The sequence below is a fragment of the Manis pentadactyla genome, chromosome 7, assembly GCF_030020395.1.
Source record: "Manis pentadactyla isolate mManPen7 chromosome 7, mManPen7.hap1, whole genome shotgun sequence".
In the NCBI taxonomy this organism is placed as follows: domain Eukaryota; kingdom Metazoa; phylum Chordata; class Mammalia; order Pholidota; family Manidae; genus Manis; species Manis pentadactyla.
The window spans coordinates 14,332,735-14,357,313 of record NC_080025.1 but is presented as its reverse complement, the minus strand read 5'-3'; the positions used below and the strand labels follow the sequence as shown (position 1 = coordinate 14,357,313).

Here is a 24,579-nt window from a genome sequence, read left to right as displayed (position 1 = left end):
TAATGTAAAGCTATCGACATATTCAACCCTCTTTTTTAGTAGATTTTCCATACATTTAGAAAATACATATTCTGAGATAATAAAATTCCTGTTGAATGAACGATTAGGAGCCATTTTATACTAATAATATTTCCCAAGTAAGTAAGTTATAGTGTAAATAGTTTAAATTAGGTCTGTAGCTCAAAGAAAAATTCACTGCAAAATCAGTTTGGCTAAGTTGAGGCCTAGTCGTGATTGAACTTCAGGTGTTTCTTGGTTGTCTTAATTGCTCAGAACCTTACAAAGGTAAAAACTTGTGGTATTTAAAAGGAAAGAGTGGTGTTCTATTTGATTTAATGGTGGCTTTCTCTTTGGAAAATAAGTTCACAAGAGTTCTTACAAGTCAATCTTATTCTAAATAGTGTTTTGTACTAATCTGTAATAGTTATAGTGTTCTGTACTACTCTTAGACTATAATGCTTTTAAAATAAGGTGACTCATTTTTAACAAACATAGCACAAGTTTGTCTCCTTAGAAGGTGTCACCTTGGAAGTCTATGTACCATATTAGTACTACTGTTACCAAAATATTTGTTGGAATCACACCTTTAGAATTAATTGCTTTTAAGCCTGTAGAATATTATTAAGTGTTCTCACTGCTGGCAAATTTTTTTTCCTTGAGGTTGGAGTTGAATTTCTGAAATACTCCACAAAGTCCCTTTCTGGTAAGGCTGGTAAATAAGAGAAGTAATTGATCTGAAATTTATTAGGTATTTATTTTGCGTCTCAAATCAGGTGAGAGTCTTAACGCAGGAATTGCTAATCTAAGGAGCTCTGGAATTGGTTTAAGAGGATCAGTAAATAGCCTGAGTCACATGCAGAAAGGATCCATTTTATTATTTCTTGAGCCAGAAATTATGCATATATTATTGGACATGTGGCCTTATCTACATATTTTGTAATGTTATGACTGTCTAACTTAAAGTACTTGATTCTTTAAGTTCTTTTATAAAAATACTTGCAGTTTTATTGAAATATTTCACGTTTATAAACTATACTTGGATAATTCTGGAGAAAAGTAAGTCATGTACTTCCAGTTTTCAAGGAATGGTACCATCCCAGAAAAGGTGTCATCAATCTATTCTTGTTAAACTTGCCCTTTTATCTCATTACATATATTTTAAAGCTAACTGGTAAAAAGTAACCTGTGTAGTATCTGACATGTTGCTTGAGTAGCCAAATTCAGTACTACAATTTAAAGATTTTTGTACAGAAAGACACTTTGATTGGTTATTTTGAAGGTGCACTCTGAAAAAGTTGAAAGAATGTTTCCTGTAGCATTTTAATGAATAATGCAAAACTTCCTGAATTATGAATGTCAATATCTTGTTTCCTGCTGCCCAGCTCTTTCACGTTTCACGCTCATAGGGGTCAGCAGCTCTTCCCTGGCACTGAAAGTCTCTGACGACTTTTGCCCTCCTCAGTCTTTCCCCACCCCATTCCCACTCTTACCTTCTGTTAACACCTTATAATTAAAATTCCCTTTCAGGAAAGAATCTAATGAATGTAATATCCTTTTTTAGTTTAGGCAGTTCTTAACTCACTCATCTTCCTCAGGCCTCTCCTAAAGGTTAGCTGGATTTTGTGTATTTCCCCATCGATTTACTAGTAAATGAGAAGCTTCTAACAAAAAAAAAAAAAGCAGATGACAAGAAAAAAAAGTATTTAACCAAAGCATAATGACACTGTTTGCTATAAAAATGAAAACTGATAGTTATATAGACTAGGTTCAAGGAATAGATTCTACCATCGTAATAATCATCACATTAAATTTACCACCAAAATTCCTGACTTAATGGTCAGGAATAGATTTCAAATCTGTTGTTTCTTCCACTTCCTAAGGGACACTGTTGGTTTCCCACCCAAATCCATTTCTCCTGACTTCTTATAAGAACATCTGCTTCTATCTGGTTTCCTGGTCTGCAGGACCACATACTTAATGGAGGCTGTGCTCTTTTAACCACAGTAGGTAAATATGGTTTATGCCAGTAATGATGGTTTCATTCCTCCCACTAATTGTTGTGAAAGCAAGACTCTTGACCTAATCTTGGTCAATGGGAGTTGGAGAAGTCTGCTGGGGAGCAGCTCAAAATAATCTCTAAATAACAGAGATGTCTGAAAGGAAGTGCCTCTTATGGTTTGGGTATTGTGTTACATGGGACATTTGGGACTGCTTATCACGAAAAGACAGGCTGACTACTGAAGTGTACAATAGAAAGGTGGGATGTCCATGATAATACTGTGAAGCTGAATTGACCAACTCTGAAAACTGCCTACCTCTGGACTTCTTGCTGTATAAGATGAATAACCCCTCACTATTTTAGCCACTTTCAGCCCAGGTTTTTAGTTATTTGCAGTTCAAAGTATCCCAAGTGATATTTACTAATCCCAATATTTAAAGATTCTTCAGAAGTGAGGCTGTTATTTTCCTGCATTGTACCTGCAATCAGAAAGTACTGAAAACTGGCGGTGTTAACAGTTGCCATCCTAACTATGCCAGTTTCTCTTCTCTCTCAGTATCTAAAGTTAAATATCTTCTTTATTATTTTATTTACTTGGCTCTAAAACAACAACCTGGAGCTATGTTGTGAATGGTATTATTATCTGTAATTAATGATGTAAATTTAAAGTCATACAAATAGTAATCCTTTATTACTTTATACTTAGATCAGCTCTCAAGAGCTTATGCATTCATTTTAATAATCACATGGTGGTTCTGGTACTGTTTTTATTTTTACTAAGAAAATCTAATTTGAGGGTTGTTATTATGTTTATCAGAATTGCTTTTTTCTTTTTCACTCTTGTGTAACTAATGGTCTTAATGAAGGAACCCCTGAGCCACAAGTCAGAAATATTGATGTGTCTGTCATTAGCTGGTGGTACAGCCTTGGGTGTTCACACAGCCTTAATAGGTTTAGGACAGCCCAAGTGAAAGGATCAACTACCTGATGTCTTAGTGCCCTGCCCAACTGTGAAAGTCTGTTGGTTCAGCAGGTTCCTCAATGTCAGCACTCTCTCAGAAATAAAAGACAAAATGAATTTGGACAACATAAGTGGAAGTAAGCAAAAATTACTGGCATTGGGGAGAACAGCATGATACAGGTTGATGAAATCTTTGTAATCAGACTGTCCTGGATTCCAGTCCTGGCTCTAACACATACTAGCAATAGGATCTCTTGGGAACTTCTCTGGGTCTCCAGTTCCCATCTGTAAAACCAGGAGTTGTGATTCTTGTCATGCAGGATTGTTGATATTTAAGTTATATGTATAAACGTTTATTAGAGCATCTGGCACATAGTACATGTGACAGATTACGCTCCTTCTTTCCACTACATAGAAACAGGGTGCCAGGAACTGCTGCCTCTCAGCCTAAATGCCTTTACAAAGCTTATTGTTTCTGAACCCCCACAAGCCTACCTACAGCTCATTTGTCTCTGGCAGAACTGCTTCTGACTTGCCATTCAGAGATCAAGTTCATTTGAGAGAGTTAGTTTCATCACAAATGAGATGTACCTATTTTGAAGTTATCGACATGATACAAGTAAATAAACTAGAACTATCTGGCATGCAGCAGGTATTCTGTAGATGGCAGTTACTTTATTTTTATATCTTAAAAATAATAGTGTCAATCTCCATAGTCTTTAAAAATTGTTTTGGAATTTTCTTGTGCTGCCAGACCCTGAAGACTGTTGCTCATTCTGATTGTCCAAGCCTTTAGCTTTATAACTGCCTAGGAGAGTCTGTTGTCTTAGAGCTCTCTACCTTATAGCTGTTAACTTTAACTCCTCACTCACAGTTCTAAGACTTTCTCCTGTAAACCCCTGGGTTTCTAAGTAAACCTAAATTCCATAATTTTCTGTAAGTTTCACTGTCATTTCTTAAGGACACATGCACAAACTTGATAACACAATAAATTTATAGCGAAGGGATATGTATATGTGTTTTCACTATACAGTGTTACATTTTTTTAAAAATGGATCCATTACCAGCATTTAGAATTTGAGACTTTTTTAAAAAACCAAAATTTCCAATTAAGAAAAATAGACTTTATTATTTAGAGCAGTTTTAAATTCACAACAGAATTGAGCACAAGTACAATATAACCCCCTCCCCTCCAACTTTTCTTTTAAAATAGAAAACCTGGAAACAGTTCTCATATAGCAACATTGCTTTGAGTTGAAGATTGGCTGTTGTCCCCTTTATGGGGCTGCCCATTCTCCATTTTACCAGTTTGTAGTCCTCTCTGTGGTACTACAAGCAACTGCCTTCATTTATATACTTTATCTAACTCTTACAGGTTTTGACATTAAAACTTCCTTAGGGAAGGAAATTGCCTTGTTAAGAACAAAAAAAAATCCTACAAGAACCTGTTAAGCCTTAGCTTATTGATGCTACAGAAATTTACAAAATGTCAATATTTTGATTGGATGTTGAGCTCTTATAGTGAACTTTAAAATTAAGTGTATCAAACAATCCCATAAGTGAATTTTAATTGCTATCAAACCATATAGTTTATATAACCAGTGATTAAAAGCTATAATTAAAGAGTACATGACACAATAAATCATGTTACTGTTTATAAGAAAAATTTTCTTACATAGAACATAAATAGCTCAAGTGCTATTTCTAGTTAATTCTCTCCCTAATAGTTTCACTCCATACCTACTTAAAAAAAAAAAAAGCACCCAATCATTTCTCCATTGCTAGGTGAATCCAGCCACATCTTCCCCTCTCCTCCTCCCTCTGAGCTCCTTCCAAGCTACCTCTGCTTTCTGCTCATCTAAACCAAAAACCTGATCGTCCTTGTTTCTACTCAGTCTTCCATCCCTACTACCACAGGATTCTAACTATTCTCTCTGCCTCCAGTCTTGTTCCCTTGATTTTTTTGTTCCATGTGACTACCAGAGTAATCTTTTCTAAAATTCGAGTTTGACCATGCTGTTCCTTTTAGCAATTTCCTAACTTTTGCCCAGAAAAATTCAACTTCCTTAGCTTAATGCCTGGTTGTCCCAGAAGATGGTGATGTGACTGATGGAGAGGTGTCAGCAGAGAGGATATCAAGTCTTTTTACATGGCAGAGGATGTGGACACATTTAGAGACCCAGTATTATTTCATATCTGAAGCTTTTCTAATGCTCTTTGCTTTGTCTAGAATGTATATTTTCTTTCCCTAATTCTCTTTCCTGAGTATTAACTGTTACTGATTTTTAGGTGTAGCTCAGATTCCCCCCCCCCCCCAGAACACCCAACCACCCTTAGCCCTGCTTAGGTTAGGTGCTTTCTTCTGTGTTTCTTTAGCTCTTTGCACATCTCTGTCATTATCCTGTGTTGTACAGTACGCTGTTCAAAAAATACTGTTAAGTAAGTGGTCCATTGTCAAATAGATTTAAAACTTTATAGAGTTTCTTGAAGACTTCAGTATGGTAAAGTGCATCAGTATTCTCCAAGAGAAGGATATGATAAGTATTTTCCAAAGAGAGCACTGAACCATTTACTTAACCATTTATTTATCAGATCACTGAACTATTTATTTTAAATTTTCAGTTTCTTAATGCACAAGAATTGTCTTGTGTTTGCCCAGTTACCTCTTTTTCCTTGAGTTTTTGTGTTTTGGGCTTCTTGAGTTTGATGCATGTCTTGCTTGGTTTGCTATGTTCATTTCTGCCTCTAGTGATGAATGAAAAAGAGTGACTTGCTCCAACATGGGGCAAGCTGATAGTTGTCTTCTGGAAATGGAGCCTTCCTGAGAGTCAGTAGTCTAAGGCAGTGCTACCTTAGAGGCTACCTCACTGTGTTCCAGGTGCAGATATTACTGCTGTCTGCTGGTTGGAACGAGCAGGGAAAAGAAACTGCTCTAACCTATCTGATTCCAAAGCTCTCCCCCATTCATTATCCTGAGAAATGCTCCTGCTCCACCCTCCACCCTCTGGATTTGCACTGACTTAAGTTCAAGGGCTTGGAGGACCTTCAAACTGCCCCTACATTGCATTGGTCTTACATTTTGTTGTTGTCATTAGTTCCTGTGTTTACTTTCTTTCTCTTTATTTTCTCCTTATTTTCATCCCTTTTCCTTAAATCTTATCCCATCTTTTTTATCTTTCAGGGGTTCCTCAAAATTTCTTGTTTGCTTATGGAATTATTTGCTTTCCAGCACTATTATAGATTTGCTTTTTTAAAGTCTGTTTTGTTATTTCCTGGAGATTTAGATGGGAAAAGGAAGTTGTCTAATCTCCGTCTACCTGCCTCCATCAAGCATCTGAATCTTTTATTTACAAGATGTGCCTAACACTGTGGGAAAGGCATGCCATCAGTATCTTGAATTGATCTTTTTTAATCACTTGGCCTTTCTCTTCATGCTCATTGCCTCTTGAGAGCAAATACACACTGTTCATCTCTATTTCCATTTCCTTTCAAGATGGTGGATTAATGTAGTTGTTCAGTTAAACCAAGTCTTATGAAATCCAAGTTTATACAAAATATGAAGTAGGAAATAAATGATTGATTGTTCTACAAAAGGAATCTTTTGACCATAATTTGTGCCTCCATTGCATTTCAAGGTCTATTTTATAGTTTTCAGGGACTATCAAAGAAATGAAGATGAAATTAATCAAACATTTTGGCTAACAAAGTTATCTGTTATTATAGCTTTCTTTAGTCCCAGACAGATTTAGAACCACTTAGGTAAAACCATAGTAATTCACTTCTCTTAAAGAACCTAGAAAATAAAACTGTTAATGGAAGGTCATTTAAATTTTCTCTTGTGATATGTATTACTTTAAAATGTGTGTGTGTGTGTGTATGTGTGTGTGTGTGTGTATTTACAGCTTAAAAAGTACTACCTGTCAGCATAAACATATGACTAAGAACTTTTTTTCAGAGCATGATTTGTAGTAGTAAGAATTGGAAACAATCTAAGCATCTAATAGAGAATAGGTTATATAGCACACTAGAAAATTATGAAGCCATTAAAAAAAGATACTGTAAAATAACCTTTACTGATTTAGAAAAGAGCAAGTTAAAAATTGTAAGAACAATAGAATTGTTCTTTTATTGAAAAAAGTTTTAACTGCTTTGAGATTATAGTTTACCCATTTAAAGTGTACAGTTAATTATTTTTAGTATTTTCACAGATAATGTGCAACCATCACTGCAGTCAATTTTATTTTTTGCGTGCTTTGTTTTTTATTGGAATATAGTTGCTCTACAATATTATGTTGGTTTCAGATGTACAACATAGTGATTTGACAATTATATACATACTAAATTCTCACCACAGAAAGTGTAGTTACCCTGTCATTATACCAAAATTCTTGCTCCTTCATCATATATTAATTCACCATTTGTAAGTGTGAATTTATTTCTGGGCTCTTTGTTCTGTTCCTCTGATCTGTTTTTGTGCCAGTACCATAATGTTTTTATTACTATAGATTTATAGTACAGTTTGAAATTGGGAGGATGTGATACCTCCAGCATTGCTCTTCTTTCTCAAGATTGCATTGGCTACTGAGGGTTTTTTGTGGTTCATAAAAATTTCAGGATTATTTGATCTATCATTGTAAAAAATGTCATTGATATTTTGACAGGTATTGCATTGACTCTTTAGATTGCTTTGGGTAAAATGGCTATTTTAACAATATTTATTCTTCATCTCCATGAACATGGAATAGTTATGCATTTATTGTGTCTTCTTCAGTTTCTCTTATCAGTGTCTTATAGTTTTCAAAGTATAGGTCTTTCACCTCCTTGGTTTAATTTATTCCTGGGTATCTTATTCTTTCTGATGCAGTTGTAAATGGGATTGATTTCTTAATTTCTTTCTGCTTATTATTTGTATATGGAATATACAGTATAACTGTGTATGTTGTAATGTATTATAAATAAGGCTGTGAATGTAGAAAGATGAAAAGGTAAATATACCAGTATGTTAGCAATGGTTATCTTAGGGATACAAGTTCTAAGTGATTTTTATGTTTGTTTTTTTAATGAGAATGAATTATATTTGGAATTGATTTTTTTAAGTTATTTATAATAACAAAAATCACATGGTAACTTTTCAGGGAGTGATTATTATTTTAATTAAGTAGAACAGATATGTCATTTTTGTCTAATGCAGCTGGTGTAAGGGAGGAAAAAGTTTTCCTCAGTCCTCTTAGGGTCTGTGGCTGGATCTGAAAATTAAAGACAGATTAACAGGAGAAAAGCATACAAATGTATTTAATAAAAGTTTTACATGACACAGGAGCCTTAATAAGGAAATGAAAACCCAAAGAAACAGACCTGAGTATTTTATGCTAAGTTTGACAAAGAGTAAACAGTCATGGAGGAATGTGATAGGTTAAGGAATATGGGGTAATTGTAGTGAAGGGGAGTGGGGTGTGATTAGCAAAGCCTGTCAGTATTCTTCTTGGTGCCCCTTTGTCTTTGGAGATAAGGTAGGGCACCTCTCACATGAGGATTTTATGACCTGTTTCAGGAAAAAGTGTGGGGGTGGGAGGTCAGAGTAACTTTCCTGCTTTTGCTGTTTTCTCAAAATTCCTCCATCAGCTTAAAATACGCAAAATGAGAAAGTGCCATACTTTGGGGTAGCCTTTCCTGAACCCAATCAGTTGCCATAATTAACTTGTTTTGATATTTGTTAATGATTGTTCAGCTCTTACTAATGTTGCATGTGTTACCTTCAGGTATTTGTACTTCATTTATGAAAGAAACTTGTCAAAAATTGAAATAAATGTCAAAAAATATAATTGTGGGGACAGTGAATTGAACACCTCTAGCCAATGATTTAAGTAAAAATCAACTTTTCTATGAAAATTTTCTTTTAAAAAATACACTGTTTAAAAAACTGAGCTATATAACTTTAGTACTACAGATTAGACAAGGCTCCAACTTATATGCATGTTCTAATGCTTATTTAATAATGACTAGTGTATACTGAGTAATTATTGTGGTATTATGTGGAGGCTTTACATGTATTATCTCATTTAATCTAAGAACTCTTTTAGGTAAATACTTCTAACATCCCATTTGAGAGATAAGGCTTAGACAGTGTAAGTAACTTGCCAAGATCATACAAGTAAATCATAGGAGGTTTTTGATTCCAGGAAGCCTAGGTTAGGAGGTCAAGTTTTTAATCACTAAGATGTTCTACTTGGCTTTGAACTGTTGGGTGCTTTTGTGACCAGTGTTCCCTTGAAGCAGTAATAAATTAGGGTGGTGAGATAATGAAGAGGAATAAAAACCTTAAGCCATTTTTTGACTGTGTAGTGTTCATTACAGCCGAGGAAGCTGACAGTATCCCAATCCAAACCTGATTCCTTATGAGAAACTTTATAAAAATTGTGTAAGTCCTAATATGGAATATCTTCTTGAGTCTCAGCTGTTTCTTCTCAATCATAACCCCATCCCATCTCAGAGGAGAGAGCTTATCAACATCCGTGATTTCTTTGTAAGTCCATCCCAGCATTCTCAACCTTTCAGGCTACCTAAAATTTATATATTCTAGAGGCTAGGTTTTTGTCAGAAGGCCAAAAAACTAGGAAAATAAAAGGTTTTCTAAAGTTGTAGTTACAGCAACAAAAAAAAGAACAAAAAATCATGATGTAAATGCTAAATCTTTCAAAGGTATTTATACCTGAAAAAATTTCATGTCTACTTAATGATCAACTTCCTCCCAACCTTAACTCTTCAATACTACCTAACATTTTTCCCTTTACAAATGTTATGAATGTTGATTAGAATTGCAAGTGGGCTTCCAAAAGATTTGGTTGGTAGATTATAATTGTAATGTATGCCTGCAATTAAAAATAAAAATTGTGAATGTGGAATGCTAAAATACTAGGGACCCTTATTAGTTGGCAGTTACGTTCAGCTGCTCATAACAAAAACTTCCAAAATAGTGACTTAAGATAAAACAGACACACAAAAGGCATTCAATTTGACAATTCCATAGTCATCAAGGACCCAAACTATTTCTGTCTTTCTGCTTAGCTCTCCCTAGTGAATGGCATCCATTCTCAGGGTCACTTACGGTCCAGACAGCTGTGAGGTCCAGCCAGGAAGGGCAAATGGACTCATATCAGTTTTCTTGTTCCCCTTTAAAACGCTTTCTGGAAACTCCACCCCACAACTTCCCTCTCTCTATTGGCTGGAAGTCTGTAGCAACTACTAGCTGTACCTCTCTCTATTGGCTGGAACATTGTTACCAAGATTAAAATCACACTTGACTTATTTAGGTAGAAGGGAAATACTTGTTTATGGACAGCAGTCAGCAGACTCTGTCTTAAGACTGTGGGACATATCATCCAGACTTCTAAGTAAGCTACTAAGACCCAGACTTCCCAGCTGTCTTTATTGCTGGGTAGTGGCAGAGTTAGAATCAGAACCCAGATGTCTTGCTGACCTGTATTAACCAGAGGGCTAACAATTGTTTTTATTAATGATGAATTAGATGAAGTGATAGCAAATCAATCTAGTATTAATACAAAAGTTTTTCTTTGCCTCTTTGCCTCAATGTTTTTCCCTCCTTACCTCTCCCCCAACACACACACACACACACACACACACACACACACACACACACACACACACACACACACACACACTTGGATATCTCAAAATATTATTGTCTTTTAAAAGTACTTGATAAACCTATCATTTTTCCCTAAAGATACAAATTATATTGGCTATCTAGATTCTGTGATTAAAATTAGAAGTAGTTTTAGTAGGCTCTAAAAACATTTAGCATTTCTTTTAACATTAATGGTTTTATAACTTTAGGTAAATTTTTTTCTCAAATTTTCTCCTACAGTATAGCAGAAATACAGAAAGATGTGGAATACAGGTTGCCCATCACCGTAAACAACCTGACAATTAACATTAATATGTGAGTAGAATTGTATCCTATTTTGTCATGTAATAGGACTTCAAAAAATCTTTTTTAAAATTTTGTTTCTTAGTTACTGAACATATTTCAAATATTCCCTTTCTAGTAACTACAGTTTAGTAAAGTTATACAATTTCTTGAAATAAAACATTTTTAAAGACATCACTGTAATGTATATTGTTGTAAGGAAGAAACCGTAAAAGTGGAAATGCAATAAAAAGATGTAATAATAATTCTTAGTACTATGATCATTTTTATTGATTTGCATGAAAGCCTTAGCTGGAGGTAAGCCAAAAGAGTAAGAACATAATGGCAAAGCTATCATATGTAGAAAATTGTTAGAGATGTATTCACTTCTTTCAGAAACAAGTTAAATTATTGTAGTTTTCAGCAACAGATATACTGTATCAACCAGAAAGTTCAAGGCTGATTTTGATCTGATTATTTTTAAAGAAAAGAAAATTAAAAGTTTAGAATATAAAGCCATGAGGTTATTAAGTTTTAAAGAGGAAATGTTGGACAAAGTGATTGCTGAAGTACCCATTTAACTTTAAGTGCAATTAGTAGCTTTTAATGTCAAATAATTATTATGTTAGATGGCTCGGTGCTGGAGCAGATGTTTGGGCAAAGTATAAAGGCACCTAATTTGAAGGCAGGAACCATCATTTGTTCACTTCATATCCTCATTGTCTATCATAGTGCCAGCACATCGGAGGTCTTATTAAATCCTAATTGAATGAGTGAATTAAAGCATGCATATTTAACAGTGCCAAACATTATGCTATGTTGTTGATAAATAGGAACCCTTTGAATCCTCACAGCAAACAGCTTTGCAAATTAGGGTAAACACAATCACATAGGTAGTAAAAAATAGTGCAGTCAAGGTACAAACCCAGATTGGTTGGTCTCCAAAGGCCATTCATTGCCTATTTTTGTACCAAACTAATTTAATGTCTTCAACTATGCAAGTGAAGTAGTTTTATCTCTTCACATGCCCTAGGTAGGGCTAAGTAGGAGAAACCAACAGGGACTCAAGCTTTCTTCTTATGCTGTCAACAAATAGTTTTCTGAGCCAGCAGGAGAAAAGAGAGGCAATTAAAGGGACATTCTTCTGAGTTTTAGAGGAGAGTTGGAAAACAGTTCTGTATCCATTAAATCCCATTTTTTAAGATTTCACTCCCTACTTTTAAATTTATAGTAGTTCCAAAAAGGTTAAGATTTTCTTTTTTTTTTTTGTATTGAAAATTTAGTGTTCTTTACTTGAAATCATATGATTGACCTTAAAGTTAGGAGAAATGTGTTATTTGGGACATTTAGAAGATAGCAGTGTAAAACCAAAGCAGTGTTTTAGTCCTAGTACTTCCCGTTTTATCCTCTCAGCCTTTAACAATTCAACAGATAGTGAAATAATTCTTGGCAGCATTTCAAAAATAGAAAAACCACAAGGAACTTATATGGCCAGAACTTGTGGTCTAGTAAATAACCAGACTGGGTTAATATGGCTCATCTGGTAGAAATGCCTGATCTGATGTTTAGTTAGATTTTGTATGACTTAGTATATTGTCTTAAAAAGCAATTAACTGTCATGGTGTGAAGAATATTCCATAATTCAGGATATCCATATTCCACATGAAGGAGGTTTTACTGTGTTGAATTACTTTATATATAATCTTGTTGCCAAAGTGTATCCTTTTGTGTATTTTAATAAACTCAACAACCATAATAGAGCACTTATTAATAATTAATCTAAAGGAAAGTATGAAAATTAAATTTTTTAACTAACTTTGTTTTAGGATTATGACTATGTAATGTAACCTTTGCTGTCTTTTTTTGTTGTTGTTTTTCATCTGTTCTGCTTTTCACCAGATTGCTCCCTCCACAATTTCCTCAGGAAAAACCAGTGATCAGTGTTTATCCACCAATACGACATCACTTAATGGATAAACAAGGAATATATGTTACCTCTCCATTAGTAAACAATGTATGTATATGGCATAACTTATTTCAGAGTAATATAACAGGTGTATTTTTTTTTACTAAATATTTCAGAAATCTAAAATGGATCTAAAATCTCATCTGGAATCAGTAGTTTTCAAAAAAAATTCACTATATATAATATTAATAGTAATTTGAAGATGTTTTGTTGGTGAGAACCTATTGTTAGAACTTTGGTTCACAGATCTTCTGTAGTTGTTAGGAAGGGATAAAATTCAGTTATTCCTTGAAGTTCTTAGGGTACATATGTGATTGATTAATTTGAGGGACTATAGCTTACATATACTCTCAGTATTTACCTTTGAACTTTCAAATTATTATAAATAGATAAATAGTAACATGTGGAAATATTTCAGCCTTGTTGATTAAATAGACTTTCAACCTGACTTATTGTATTGATGCTGTAAGATAATGTTGTTAAGTTATAGATTGCTAATATGTTCATTGGCATACTATCCTTTGCTTTTCATTTAATTCTTGACTTGCAAAAGTGGGTTAAAAATTAAGTTTTGTAGTGACATTGTCCTAATGAGACTTCTGAAAGTGATTTTGATCACCCTGTATTACTGTTGCTTTTAGTTCACAATGCACTCAGATCTTGGAAAAATCATTCAGAGTCTGTTGGATGAGTTTTGGAAGAACCCTCCAGTTTTAGCTCCTACTTCAACAGCATTTCCATAGTAAGTATATTTATTACAAAGAAAACTGCTTATATATGTTTATTTTTATCAAAGTAAATCAAAATGTAATTTAAAATTTCAAATGATGTTAAAGAGCAGTCCTCTGTTTTCACATCCCTACCTTCGCGTAAATACATTCATACTTTTCAGAGGCAACTGTGTTTTCTTCTTTTAGCTGCTTTTCTAATATAGTCAACCCTTGAACAACATGAAGGTTAGGGGCACTGACCCCCACACCCACCGCACAGTTGAAAATCCACATATAACTTTTGACTCCCTAAAAACTTAACTAATAGACTGCTATTGTAGGCTATTATATATCATACATAATATTATGTAAAAGACCATAAGCCTACTGATAACATAGTTGATTAACATATATTTTGTATATGTATTATATACTGATTCTTACAATAAGGTAAGCTAGAGAAAAGAAAATGTTACTAAGAAAATCCTAAGAGAAAATAGATTTATAGTGCTGTACTGTATTTATTTTTAAAAATCCACAATGTGGACCCACACAGTTAAAAACCATGTTGTTCAAAGGTTAGCTGTATTTACCTTTGTCTTTCTGAATAATATATATGTATTATTATCTCTTGATTCTTCAATTTTAGATGTTACCTATTGACCTCCTGTTACAATTGATGAGGATTCATTATCTTTCACAAACCTTTGTTTCCCCTCATCCTCCCAGTGAAATTATATTGTGATTTTTATTAAATTCATGTTAGGTGTTTTCATTACTTTGATTGTAAATATTCCCTATTGCTAAGCCAAGTACTTTGTCATGATTACATTTCCTTATGCTATAACTTTTTCTTTTCTGTAATTAATAGTTACTTCCATTTTCCATTGGTTTTGTTCTCTTCAATCTTTTTAATTTTCCACATTTTTCAGAAGTTATAAACAATATCTTTCAAATAATTTTTCAAAATCATCAAACCTGTCGGATAATCTCTAGGTTCCTTTTATTTCTTTTCCCCCTGTAGACATTGCTCTGTTTTTTTCCTGCCCATTCTGAATTTGTTACTCTGTACTACTACTGCACAGCTCTCACCCTGGGATTTCCCTCTGTCACTTTACCATTTGGATTCTTCTTCTTTTCCTGGATCCTGTGTGTTTCTCTTTCTCAGGCTATTTCCTAGTTTCTTGCTTACAGCCTCCCAAAAGCTTCTTGAATAGGGGTATATTCTAATTACTAAGCATGAATAAAGAACTACCCTAAGATTTATGGTTAAAGTATCAACTTTAATTTTCTTTATGAATCTGCAATTCGGTTAGGGACTATGGAGATAGCTTGTTTTTGTTTCATCTTTTGCTTTAGTTGGTGTGGCTTGAAGTCCAGTGGTTGAAATCATCTGAAGGCTTACTTAATTCTGTCTGGCAGTTAATGTTGGCTGAAGCTGAGCCCTTAGCAGACAGCATCAGCTGATACATCTGTGTATGCCCTGGGCTTCCTCAGAGCATGGCGATTGGATTCTAAGGGCAAGCATCCCAGGAAAGACAGCAAGTCAGGTGGAAGCTGTATTGTCCTTTATGATATAGCCCTGGATGTCAGTTAGTATCATTTCTGCTACATTCTGTTTGCACAGTCAGTCACAAAGTTCCACCCAGGTTCAAAGGTGAAGGGAAATAAACACCATCTCTTGTAGTTGCAAAGATCAGGAAGGGCATGTGGGACTGGAAATCTGGTTATTGCCATTTTGGAAAATCGTGTGCCACATTCTGGCCATAGCAATTCACATCTCCACATGCAAAAATGCACTTATTCTTTCTCTCAAGAACTTTCAGAGTTTGCCACGTTACAGAATCAACTCTTGTTCAGAATCCAAGGTTTCAGCATCTAAATCAGATTCAGGTACAGATGAGTTTTCTTAGGTATGTTCCGCAAGTACAGTTCCTCTTGATATGAAGGCATGAATTAAAAAGACAGGGTAGCTGCCCCTCACATACCCATTGTACAACAGTAGAACAGGCTTGAGATAACCACTGTCAACCCTTCTGCTCAAAAAGGTAGAAAATGGAGGTGCACAGGAGCCACTGTTCCATAGCAGTTCTGAAATTCTGCTAAGCATACACTGCCGTTTCTTTAATAAGGACTTAGTCTTACTTTGTGGGAATGATTTTTCACAGAGTAATTCTGGGTTCTTGCTTTCATCTTCTGAATCATTCTACCTTTCCTAAATTGAACCCTTGTTTGCAGGTGAATAGTTTTTTCAACCTGCTTCCTGCTTATAGAAGTTTAAAGGTCCGCAGGCATCTTTTCACTTGACACTAGCTCTCCTTTTTAAACCAAAATTCCCCTTCCATAACATTTTCTTCTTTGCTTTAAGTGCTCCTTGATCCCCTTTCTCAAAGGCCCAAGAGGCACCTGCTAACATTCTTTCACACTCTCCTGCGAGTACATCCAGCTTTCATCTCTGTTTGGTTCCAAAGCCACTCCCATGCTTTCATACTTTTTTGTCATAGCATTCCACTTCCAGGTGCTAAAACCTGTCTGGTTACTAAGGCTTCATAACTAATTACAAAATTCTGGCTTAAAACAATGAACACATTAATTTTGCTCACTAACCTGTAATTCAGGAAGGGTTGATTAGAGGGTGCTCTTGTGTCTTATCATCAGAGGGCTATCAGCCTGCTCATCAAAGGCATTAGCTGACATCCTGAGGGAGAGCTATAAGAAAGTCATGTCTCCTCCTATGATTTAGCTGCTGAAGTCATTGAGTGTCACTTCTGCCACATTCAGTTTGTTCAGCAATCACAAAGTCCTGGCTGATTTAAGGGGAGGAAATAGGCTTTTACTCATGATGGTGGAGTGCCAACATTCTGGAAGAGTGTATGGGACAAAAATATTGCTGTGTCCATTTTTTTTTTGATTGAAGCATCGTTGCTACACAATCTTATATTGGTTTCAATTATATGACACAGTGGTTCAGCAGTTACCCATACTACTAAATTCGTACCCCAGCTAGTGAAGTTACTTTCTGTCAACATAGGAAGAAGTTACAGAATCATTGGTTATATTCTCCATGTTGTACTGCCATCCCCATGACCAACTTATATTATGGTTGAAAATTTACGCCCTTTTATCCCCCTCACACTTCCCCCCCAAATACCTGTCATTTCTCAGTGTCTATGAGTCTGCTGCTGTTTTGTTCATTTATTTTGTTTTGTTTTTATATTCCCCAAAAAGTGAAATCATACGGTATTTTGTCTTTCTCTGACTGGTTTATTTCACTGAGCATAATACCATCTAGGTCCATCCATGTTGCTGGAAATTGCAGGATTGATTTCTTTCTTAAGGCTTAATAATATTCCACTGAGTATATATATGTACCACATCTTCTTTATCTATTCATCTATTTTTGGACACTTAGGTTACTTCCATATCTTGACTATTATAAATAGTACTGCCATAAACATAGGGGTGCATATGTCTTTTTGAAACATGGATCTTCTTTGCTTTGGGTAAATTCCTAGAAGTGGAATTCTTGGGTCAAATGGTATTTCTGTTTTTAATGTCTTGAGGAAACTCCATATTGCTTTCCACAATGCTTGAATTATTTACATTCCCACCAACAATGTAGGAGGGTTCCCCTTTCTCCACATCCTCTCCAGCATTTGTTGTTCCTTCTTTTTTGAATGTTGGCCATCCTAACTGGTGTGAGGTGATATCTCATTGTGGTTTTAATTTGCATTTCCCTGATAATTAGCAATGTGGGGCATCTTTTCATGTGCCTATTGGCTATCTGAATTTCTTCTTTGGAGAAGTGGCTTTTCAGATCCTCTGCCCATTTTTTAATCGGGTTATTTGCTTTTTGAAATGTGTGAGCTCTTTATATATTTTGGCTGTTAACCCCTTATCAGATATGTTTCTGATTAAATTCTCCCATAGTATAGGATCCCTTTTTGTTCTGCGGATGGTGTTCTTTTCTGTACAGAATCTTTGTAGTTTGATGTAGTCCCATGCATTTTTTGCTTTTGTTTCCCTTGCCTGAGGAGATGTGTTCAGGAAAAATTTCTCTTGTTTAAATTCCAGAGATTTTTGCCTATTTTCTTCTAAGAGTTTTATGGTTTCATGACTTATATTCAGGGCTTTGATCCATTTCAAGTTTACTTTTGTGTATGGAGTTAGATAGTAATCCAGTTCATTCCCTTACATGTAGCTGCCCAGGGTGGGTGTTTAGCAGTCCTGGGCTTCTACTTCTTTCCCGTTCCATTTCTCTTCCTCCTGCCTGCAAGCTGGGGTCGGGGGAGGGCTTAGGTCGCACCAGATCACAGCTTTGCTACTTTACCCTTTTCTGTGAGGTCTTCTCTTTTCCCCAGATGTAGGCAGTCTGTAACAGTCTTCAGGTCAGTCTTTCAGGATTATCTGTATTTGCTGTATTTTTGTGGCATATGCGCTTTTGGGAGGAGGTTTCTGCCTCACTTGTCACACCACCATCTTTTTACCAGAATCTCCATGTGTTTTTGAATATGGTTTGCTAATATTTTGTTGAGGGTTTTTGCATCTGTGTTAATCAAGGATATTTGTGTCTAGTTTTCTTTTTTTGCAGTCTGTCATATTTTTGTATTACAGTAATGTTTGCCACATAGAATGTTTGGAAGTATTCCTCTTCTATTTTTTGGACTACTTTAAGAATGATATTGTTCTTTAAATGTTTGGTAGAAATGATCTGTGAAGTCATCTCATACAGGACTTTTGCCTGTTGGGAGTTTTGTGATTACCAGTTCAATTTTGTTGCTAGTAATTATTCTGTTCAGATATTCTGTTTCTTCTTGTGTCAGTCTTGAAAGACTGTATGTTTCTATTTATTTCTTCTAGCTTGTCCAATTTATTAGTATATAATTTTTCATAGAATTATAATTCTCTGAAATTCTGTGGTGTCAGTTTTAACTTCTTTTTATAAAAACTCATGATTTTGTGTCCTTTTTTTTAGTAAGTGTGGCTAAAGGTCTGTCTTTTTTTATCTTCACAAAGAACTAGTTCTTGGTTTCATTGATTTCTTTTTCTATTATTTTCTTAGTCTATTTAATTTATTTCTGCTCTGATCTTTATTATGTCCCTCCATCTACTAACTTTGGGCTTTGTTCTTTTTTCCAGTATCTTTACTTATAAGGTTAATTGTTTGAGATGCTTGTTTCTTGAGGTAGGTCTGTATTGATATGAACTTCCCTCTTAGAAACACTTTTTTTTAATCATTGCATTCCACATATTTTGAACTGTGTGTTTCTATTTCCATTTGTCTCCATGTATTGTTTAATTTCCTCTTTGATCTGTTCACCAGTGCATTTATTAGTTAGAAGTATGTTGTTTAATCACCAAGTGTTTGTTTTTTCCAGTCTTTTTCTTAAAACTGATTTCTAGTGTAATACCATTTTGGTCTGAAAAGATGCTTGATAAAATTTCAGTCTTCCTGATTTATTGAGACTTATCTTGTTATCAAATTATATAATCTCTTCTGGAAAATGTTTCATGCCCTTGAGGAGAATGTGTATTCTGTAGTTTGGGGGTGGAATGTTCTTATATACCTTAAGACCATCTACTCTAATTTGTCATTCAACACTGCTGTTTCCTTATTTACTTCCTGTCTGAATGATCTATCTGTTGATGTAAGGGCATGTTAAAGCCCCTGCTGTCAATATGTAGAGTATCCTGGTTGTAGATTTTTCCCTGTCACCAGTTTGATTTCATGCCACTCCCTTCTTGCCTGTAACGTTTCTGGTGAAAGATCTGCTGATAAACTTAAATGGTTTCCCTTGTAGGAAACTTTGCCTTTCTCTTGTTCCTTTTAAATTCTCTCTTTATCTTTAATATTTGCCATTTTAATTACTATGTGTCTTGTTGAGGTCCTGGGGTTCATCTTGTTAGGAGTTATCCGTGTTTCCAGGAGCTGAATGTCTGCTTCCTTCCCTGGGGAAATTTTCAGCTGTTAATTCCTCAAGTAGATTTTCTACCCATTTCTCTCTCTCCGTTCTAGGACCCCTATCCTGAGAATATTGTTTCCTTGGAGTTGTTGTAGAACTCTCTTATCATCTCTCATTTTTAGAAATTCTTTTTTCTCTGTGACCTTCAGCTTGGTTACTTTCCATTGCCCTGACTTCCAGCTCACTGATCCATTCTTCTGCAGCCTCTAGTCTACTGTTCATTCCCTGTACTGCATTTTCATTTTGGTTATTGTATTTTTTCAGCTCTGACTGCTTTTTTAATATTTTCTACTCTTTGTTGAAGTCCTCCCTGGGATAGTTCTTTTCCCCAGACAGATTCCTGATCTCTTTCATTTAATACTTTTTCTAGTGTTTTGTCTTGTTTGTTTGTTTGGAACACATTCCTCTGTTTTCTTATTTTGCCTGGTTCTCTATGTTCCTATGTATTAGATATATCAGCTATACCTCCTGGCCTTGAAAGTAGTGGCATCCTGAAGCACCAGACCCAGGTGCTCCGGTGGGGTTCTGTGTTGTGGCTAAACAGTGACTGCTCTTGGTGGGCTGTGGGCCCGGTCTACCCTCTGCCTCTCTGCCAGCATCGGTGACTCTCCACTGCTTAGCCTGTGTGTGAAGCCTGGCATTTCCCCTGCATTGTGGGTGGGGCCACCACCTTACTGGCTGCTGGGCTGAATGTGTTGCGTGTGGCAGGTCTGTAGGGAGAATGCTGGGTCTGAGCCAGCCAGGTAGATGGAGAGTTTCAGAGCTGCTCCTCCTGCAAGCCTCTAATCACTTAGGCTAAGGGAAGGCTGGAAAAGTTTGTCCACATGCCCTCTGTCCTCTGGAGAGAGTTCCCCCAAACCCCTGCCCCTCCAGTGCACTTCTTGAGGCTGGCAAATCTACTTTCAGACTACTGCCTGTGTTGGGTCTCAGAGATGGGCAGAACACACTTCTCAGTAAGTAGAGACTTGGCTACCCCACAGCACTCCAGCCCTCCCTGGTGTGCAGCCCTGTTAATCTTCAAATCCCAATGCTTTGGGGACTCATCTTCCCAGAGAAGATTCCCAGGGCCAGGTGTGGCAGGTTCCTGAGCATTTTTCTTCCCCATCCCCCACTGTGCTCCTCTCTCCCTCCCACTTGTGGATTGGAATGAAGGATGGGCTTGGATCCTCAGTGATCAGTGAGGTCTTCTTTTCATTAGGTGTAGACAGTCTCTTCTGCAGTCTTCAAGTCTATTTTAGAGTTAGTTGTATCAGAGGGCATTGCTTCCTCAGTGTGTACATGGGAGGAGGTTATCATAGTGACCCCCTATTCACCGTCTTCTGTCACTCCTCTCACTTTGCTGCTCCTACTGGGTGACTTCACTGCACTATCTTGGAGTTCACTGATGCTTTCTTCTGCTGTATTTAGTCTGCTATTGAACTCCTCTAGTGTATTTTTCAGTGAAGATACTGTATTTTTCAGCTCTGTGACTTCTACCTGGTAGTTACTTACTTTTTCTTTTTCTTTATTGACATTCTTACAGTATTTTCTCCCTCATTTAGTGAGCCTCTTTATGATTGTTACTTTGCATTCCATATCAGATACTTCTGTTTCATCGATGGTTTTTTTTGAGGTTTTATCTTGTTCTTTTGTTTGGAACACATCTCTGTTTCTTCATTTTGCTTGACTCCATGTGTTGGTTTATATATATAGGATAAAACAGCCATCTCTCCCATTGTTGAAGTCTGGAGTAGGTGATGAACCTTATTTTTCAACTGTGCCCTAGGTTTTGACTCTCTCAAACCTCTGTGATAGTTCATGCAATCTGTTATATTTTTAATAGTCCTCTGTAGTTGATGGTGTTCCAAAACCTGTCAGTGTCCCAGAAGGGAGGTTCTATCAGTTCTTGGATACAGGCTTATTGGAACCCAGAATCCCAGACAGCAGCTTTTAAAGTGTGGAATTAAATATAGTCCTGTGGGTCTGCAGGTGTAAGCCCCACTGTCCCCCAGAGCCAAGCAATCCGGAGGTGTCTTCTGGGCAGCAGTCATAATAATCCGGTCTCCAGATGAGCATATAAACTCCTTTCTGGGATATACCAGTGAGGAATTTGGGGCAGATGGAGTGGCTGTGAATGGAGTCCTTTGACTCCCTCAGAGTGCCTCCACAGAATACTTATTGGGCAAGCAAATAGGCCTCTTCCACAGAAAGACTGGGGTGTGTTAGTCTGCTGTCTCTGCAGTGCCGTGGGAGTGGTGCCTGCCAAGATCTGTCACCTGATTGTGCAGTTCTGTGGGACTGAGGAATGCAGGCCACTCTGACCTCCAGAGTCAGGCAATCAGGTGGCATCCCGTATGTGGCAGCTGCAAAATCCAGGGTACCAGACATGTCAAAGCTTCCCTCTGAGCGATCCTGGCTCTCTGGAGTACAGCAGAGGAGGAGCGCAAAGGTGGCATCTACAGCTGGACTGAGGCATGCTATTAGCAAGCAGACGGTGCCCACCAGCTTCTGTCCCCAGAGGATATCCCAGTGCGTCCCTGGACGGATGTATGTTAAATTAGATGCCTGATCCTTAGGCTGATGCTTCAAGATGAGCAAATGAGCCTCTTCCGCATAAAGTGTGGGTGCTTCTCAATCTGCTACTTATTTGCTGGGCTCTGGGGTAGGTCATTCCAAATGTGTGAGCCATTTACAAGCCATTTCTTAGTTCACTATAGCCTTGTGGGTCTCATGGATGCAAGCCCCTTTGCAAGGCTAGATGTTTTGGGGGCTCATGTCATGGGTGCAGATCTTAAAAGCTGAGGTACTCAGTGTGGAGTTCACACCCTTTGCTCCTCAGGGAGAAGCTCTGGGTTTCAAGTTTCCGCATGACTGTGGGTCACTGTGCCAGGGGTGGGGTTGATGGCAAGATTGCATGTCAGTCTCTCCTACCCTCTTAATTGTGGTTTTCTTGCTTGTCAGATGTGTAGGAATCACTTAGCTAATCTTTAGAGTGTTTTCAGAGGAAATTGTTCCATGACTATGTAAACTCAATGTGTCCATAAGACAAGGTGATTTCAGAATCTTCCTATGTCACCATCTTGAAGCAGAACCCAAATACTTATTATCTTGCAAAAAGAAATATTGTTCTCTGGTGAAATCTCAAGTACATACTCCTGTGCCAATTTTTGAAATACAAATACATGTTTTTTATATGCATCTCATTTGTATTTCAACATCTTTAGCAGCTCATCTATACAATTTTCCTTTAAAATTTTCTAGAAAAATAGTGACTTTAACTCATGTTTTCCCAGATATAGTGAAAGCTCCTGAGTAACCTCCTCTTGAATAAATTTTCTGGTTTAAGTGTTGTTCTCTGTTCCTTGTATGAGGTACTGGTTGATGCCAATGGATGCCCAAAACTCAAAAACAGCCTGTCTATTCACTTCTCTGACTAGTTGGATTATGTTTTTTCTAAAACATTTTTCTTTTTCATGGAAACCACAATTCTCTCGTTGGAGTGTTCAAATTTTATCAGTTTATATAAGATTTAATTTGGTTAATTGTGACAATTGTCTCCTGCCATGAACCATTTCTGTCCATAATGTAAGACCATTGTCATTTAGAACAGTTTAGGAATAATTTTATATATTTACCTGAAAATCTAACCTAATTCTTTTCTCTTTCTCTTCAGCTTATACAGTAACCCCAGTGGGATGCCTCCTTATGCTTCTCAGGGTTTTCCCTTTCTTTCTCCATATCCCCCACAAGAAGCTAACAGGACTATCACTTCTTTATCTGTTGCTGACACTATTTCTTCTTCAACAACAAGTCATACAACAGCCAAACCCGCTGCTCCTTCATTTGGTGTCCTTTCAAATCTGCCGTTACCTGTTCCCACAACAGACACTTCAGCACCGGTTGGTATTTTCAGTTGTCTATATTTTGTACCCTTGAAACAGTGAATAACAATGAATAAATATGTATTAAATGCCTCCTTGTGCCAATCACTAACTTAGGAACAAAAGACAAAAAGATTAAATCCCATTTTCAACTCAAGTAATAAACTCAGAGCATTTATTTGCAGATAGGGAACTTTGAATAGAGTAGAAGAGAGAGTTTAGAGTCACAGTTCAGACACAGTTGTGGGAAGGGTCAGTGCTCCCAGGGTCCAAGGTAGAACTAGAAGGGATGCCTTTTTAAAAATGTGGTGCTGTTTTTTTTGACCATGTGCCTCAAATCCTTAGTGCCTCACGCCACGCCGTAAAACATAGGTACTCAGTTAAAATGAAGCAGATGGGTCAACAAATGAATCTGTTTAGGCTTGAGGCCAGCTTTTGACAGATGGTAATAAATTTGCCAGATGGGGTTCTGAAAGCTTTCTGTGAAGAGGTAACAGCACTGACAAAGGTGTGGAGGCATAAACGAGATGGTGTATTGGTATAGCTGCCTATAATAGATCTTCCTGGCTGCCATACAGGACATAGCAAAGGCACGAGAGTGATCATGTAGAAGGAGGGTCTGCTATAGCTGCTAAGAGCTTCAGGTGTTCCATTCTTTTAAAAAACTTATATGTTCTTAAGCTGGTAACGTGGGATGTCACTGAGGGAGAGACTAATACTTTGTGCATAAAACATAAAGGGATTTAAGTATCTCTATATTTAGCCCTTTGTGAATATTACCCATAACAGGGCTCAAATATTATATAACATTATATTCGAATTCACTAATTTTAGTGTTTGTAGTAATTTAGAATATAGACCCAAATAGACTTTGTTTTTCCAAAACCTTCTTTGTTATATTAATGAGTATTATGAACAAAGCACAACTTACTAGTATAGAGAATACTGCAAAAGAATTTTTCAAGAATTCACAATTTAAAAAGTCATGTATATTCAAACAATTCCTTATCTGCCCTGCTGTCTCATCAGACTTGGTTATATAATTATTCAGGCTTTGCCAGCTTATTTTCGTACATATCAATTAAATCCACAGATAATTATCCACACTTATCACAGATACACTTAAGAGATTTATTTTATAGCCATATACTTGCTCAAGAAAGAGAGCTAACACAGGTATGCACATGATCCCC

The 24,579-nt window shown here is 36.5% G+C and overlaps 1 protein-coding gene across 27 annotated transcripts in view; it reads left to right on the top strand.

Moving 5' to 3' along the window:
• VPS37A (VPS37A subunit of ESCRT-I) overlaps positions 1-24,579 on the top strand; it is a 62,146-nt gene that overhangs the window by 1,280 nt on the left and 36,287 nt on the right. For all 27 annotated transcript variants that reach the window (XM_057505139.1, XM_057505140.1, XM_057505138.1 and 24 more), the window contains exons 2-5: positions 10,846-10,920; positions 12,787-12,901; positions 13,495-13,595; positions 23,179-23,404. In XM_057505139.1, coding sequence (XP_057361122.1) covers positions 10,846-10,920; positions 12,787-12,901; positions 13,495-13,595; positions 23,179-23,404 — 517 coding nt within the window. The remainder of the gene's footprint in view (positions 1-10,845; positions 10,921-12,786; positions 12,902-13,494; positions 13,596-23,178; positions 23,405-24,579) is intronic.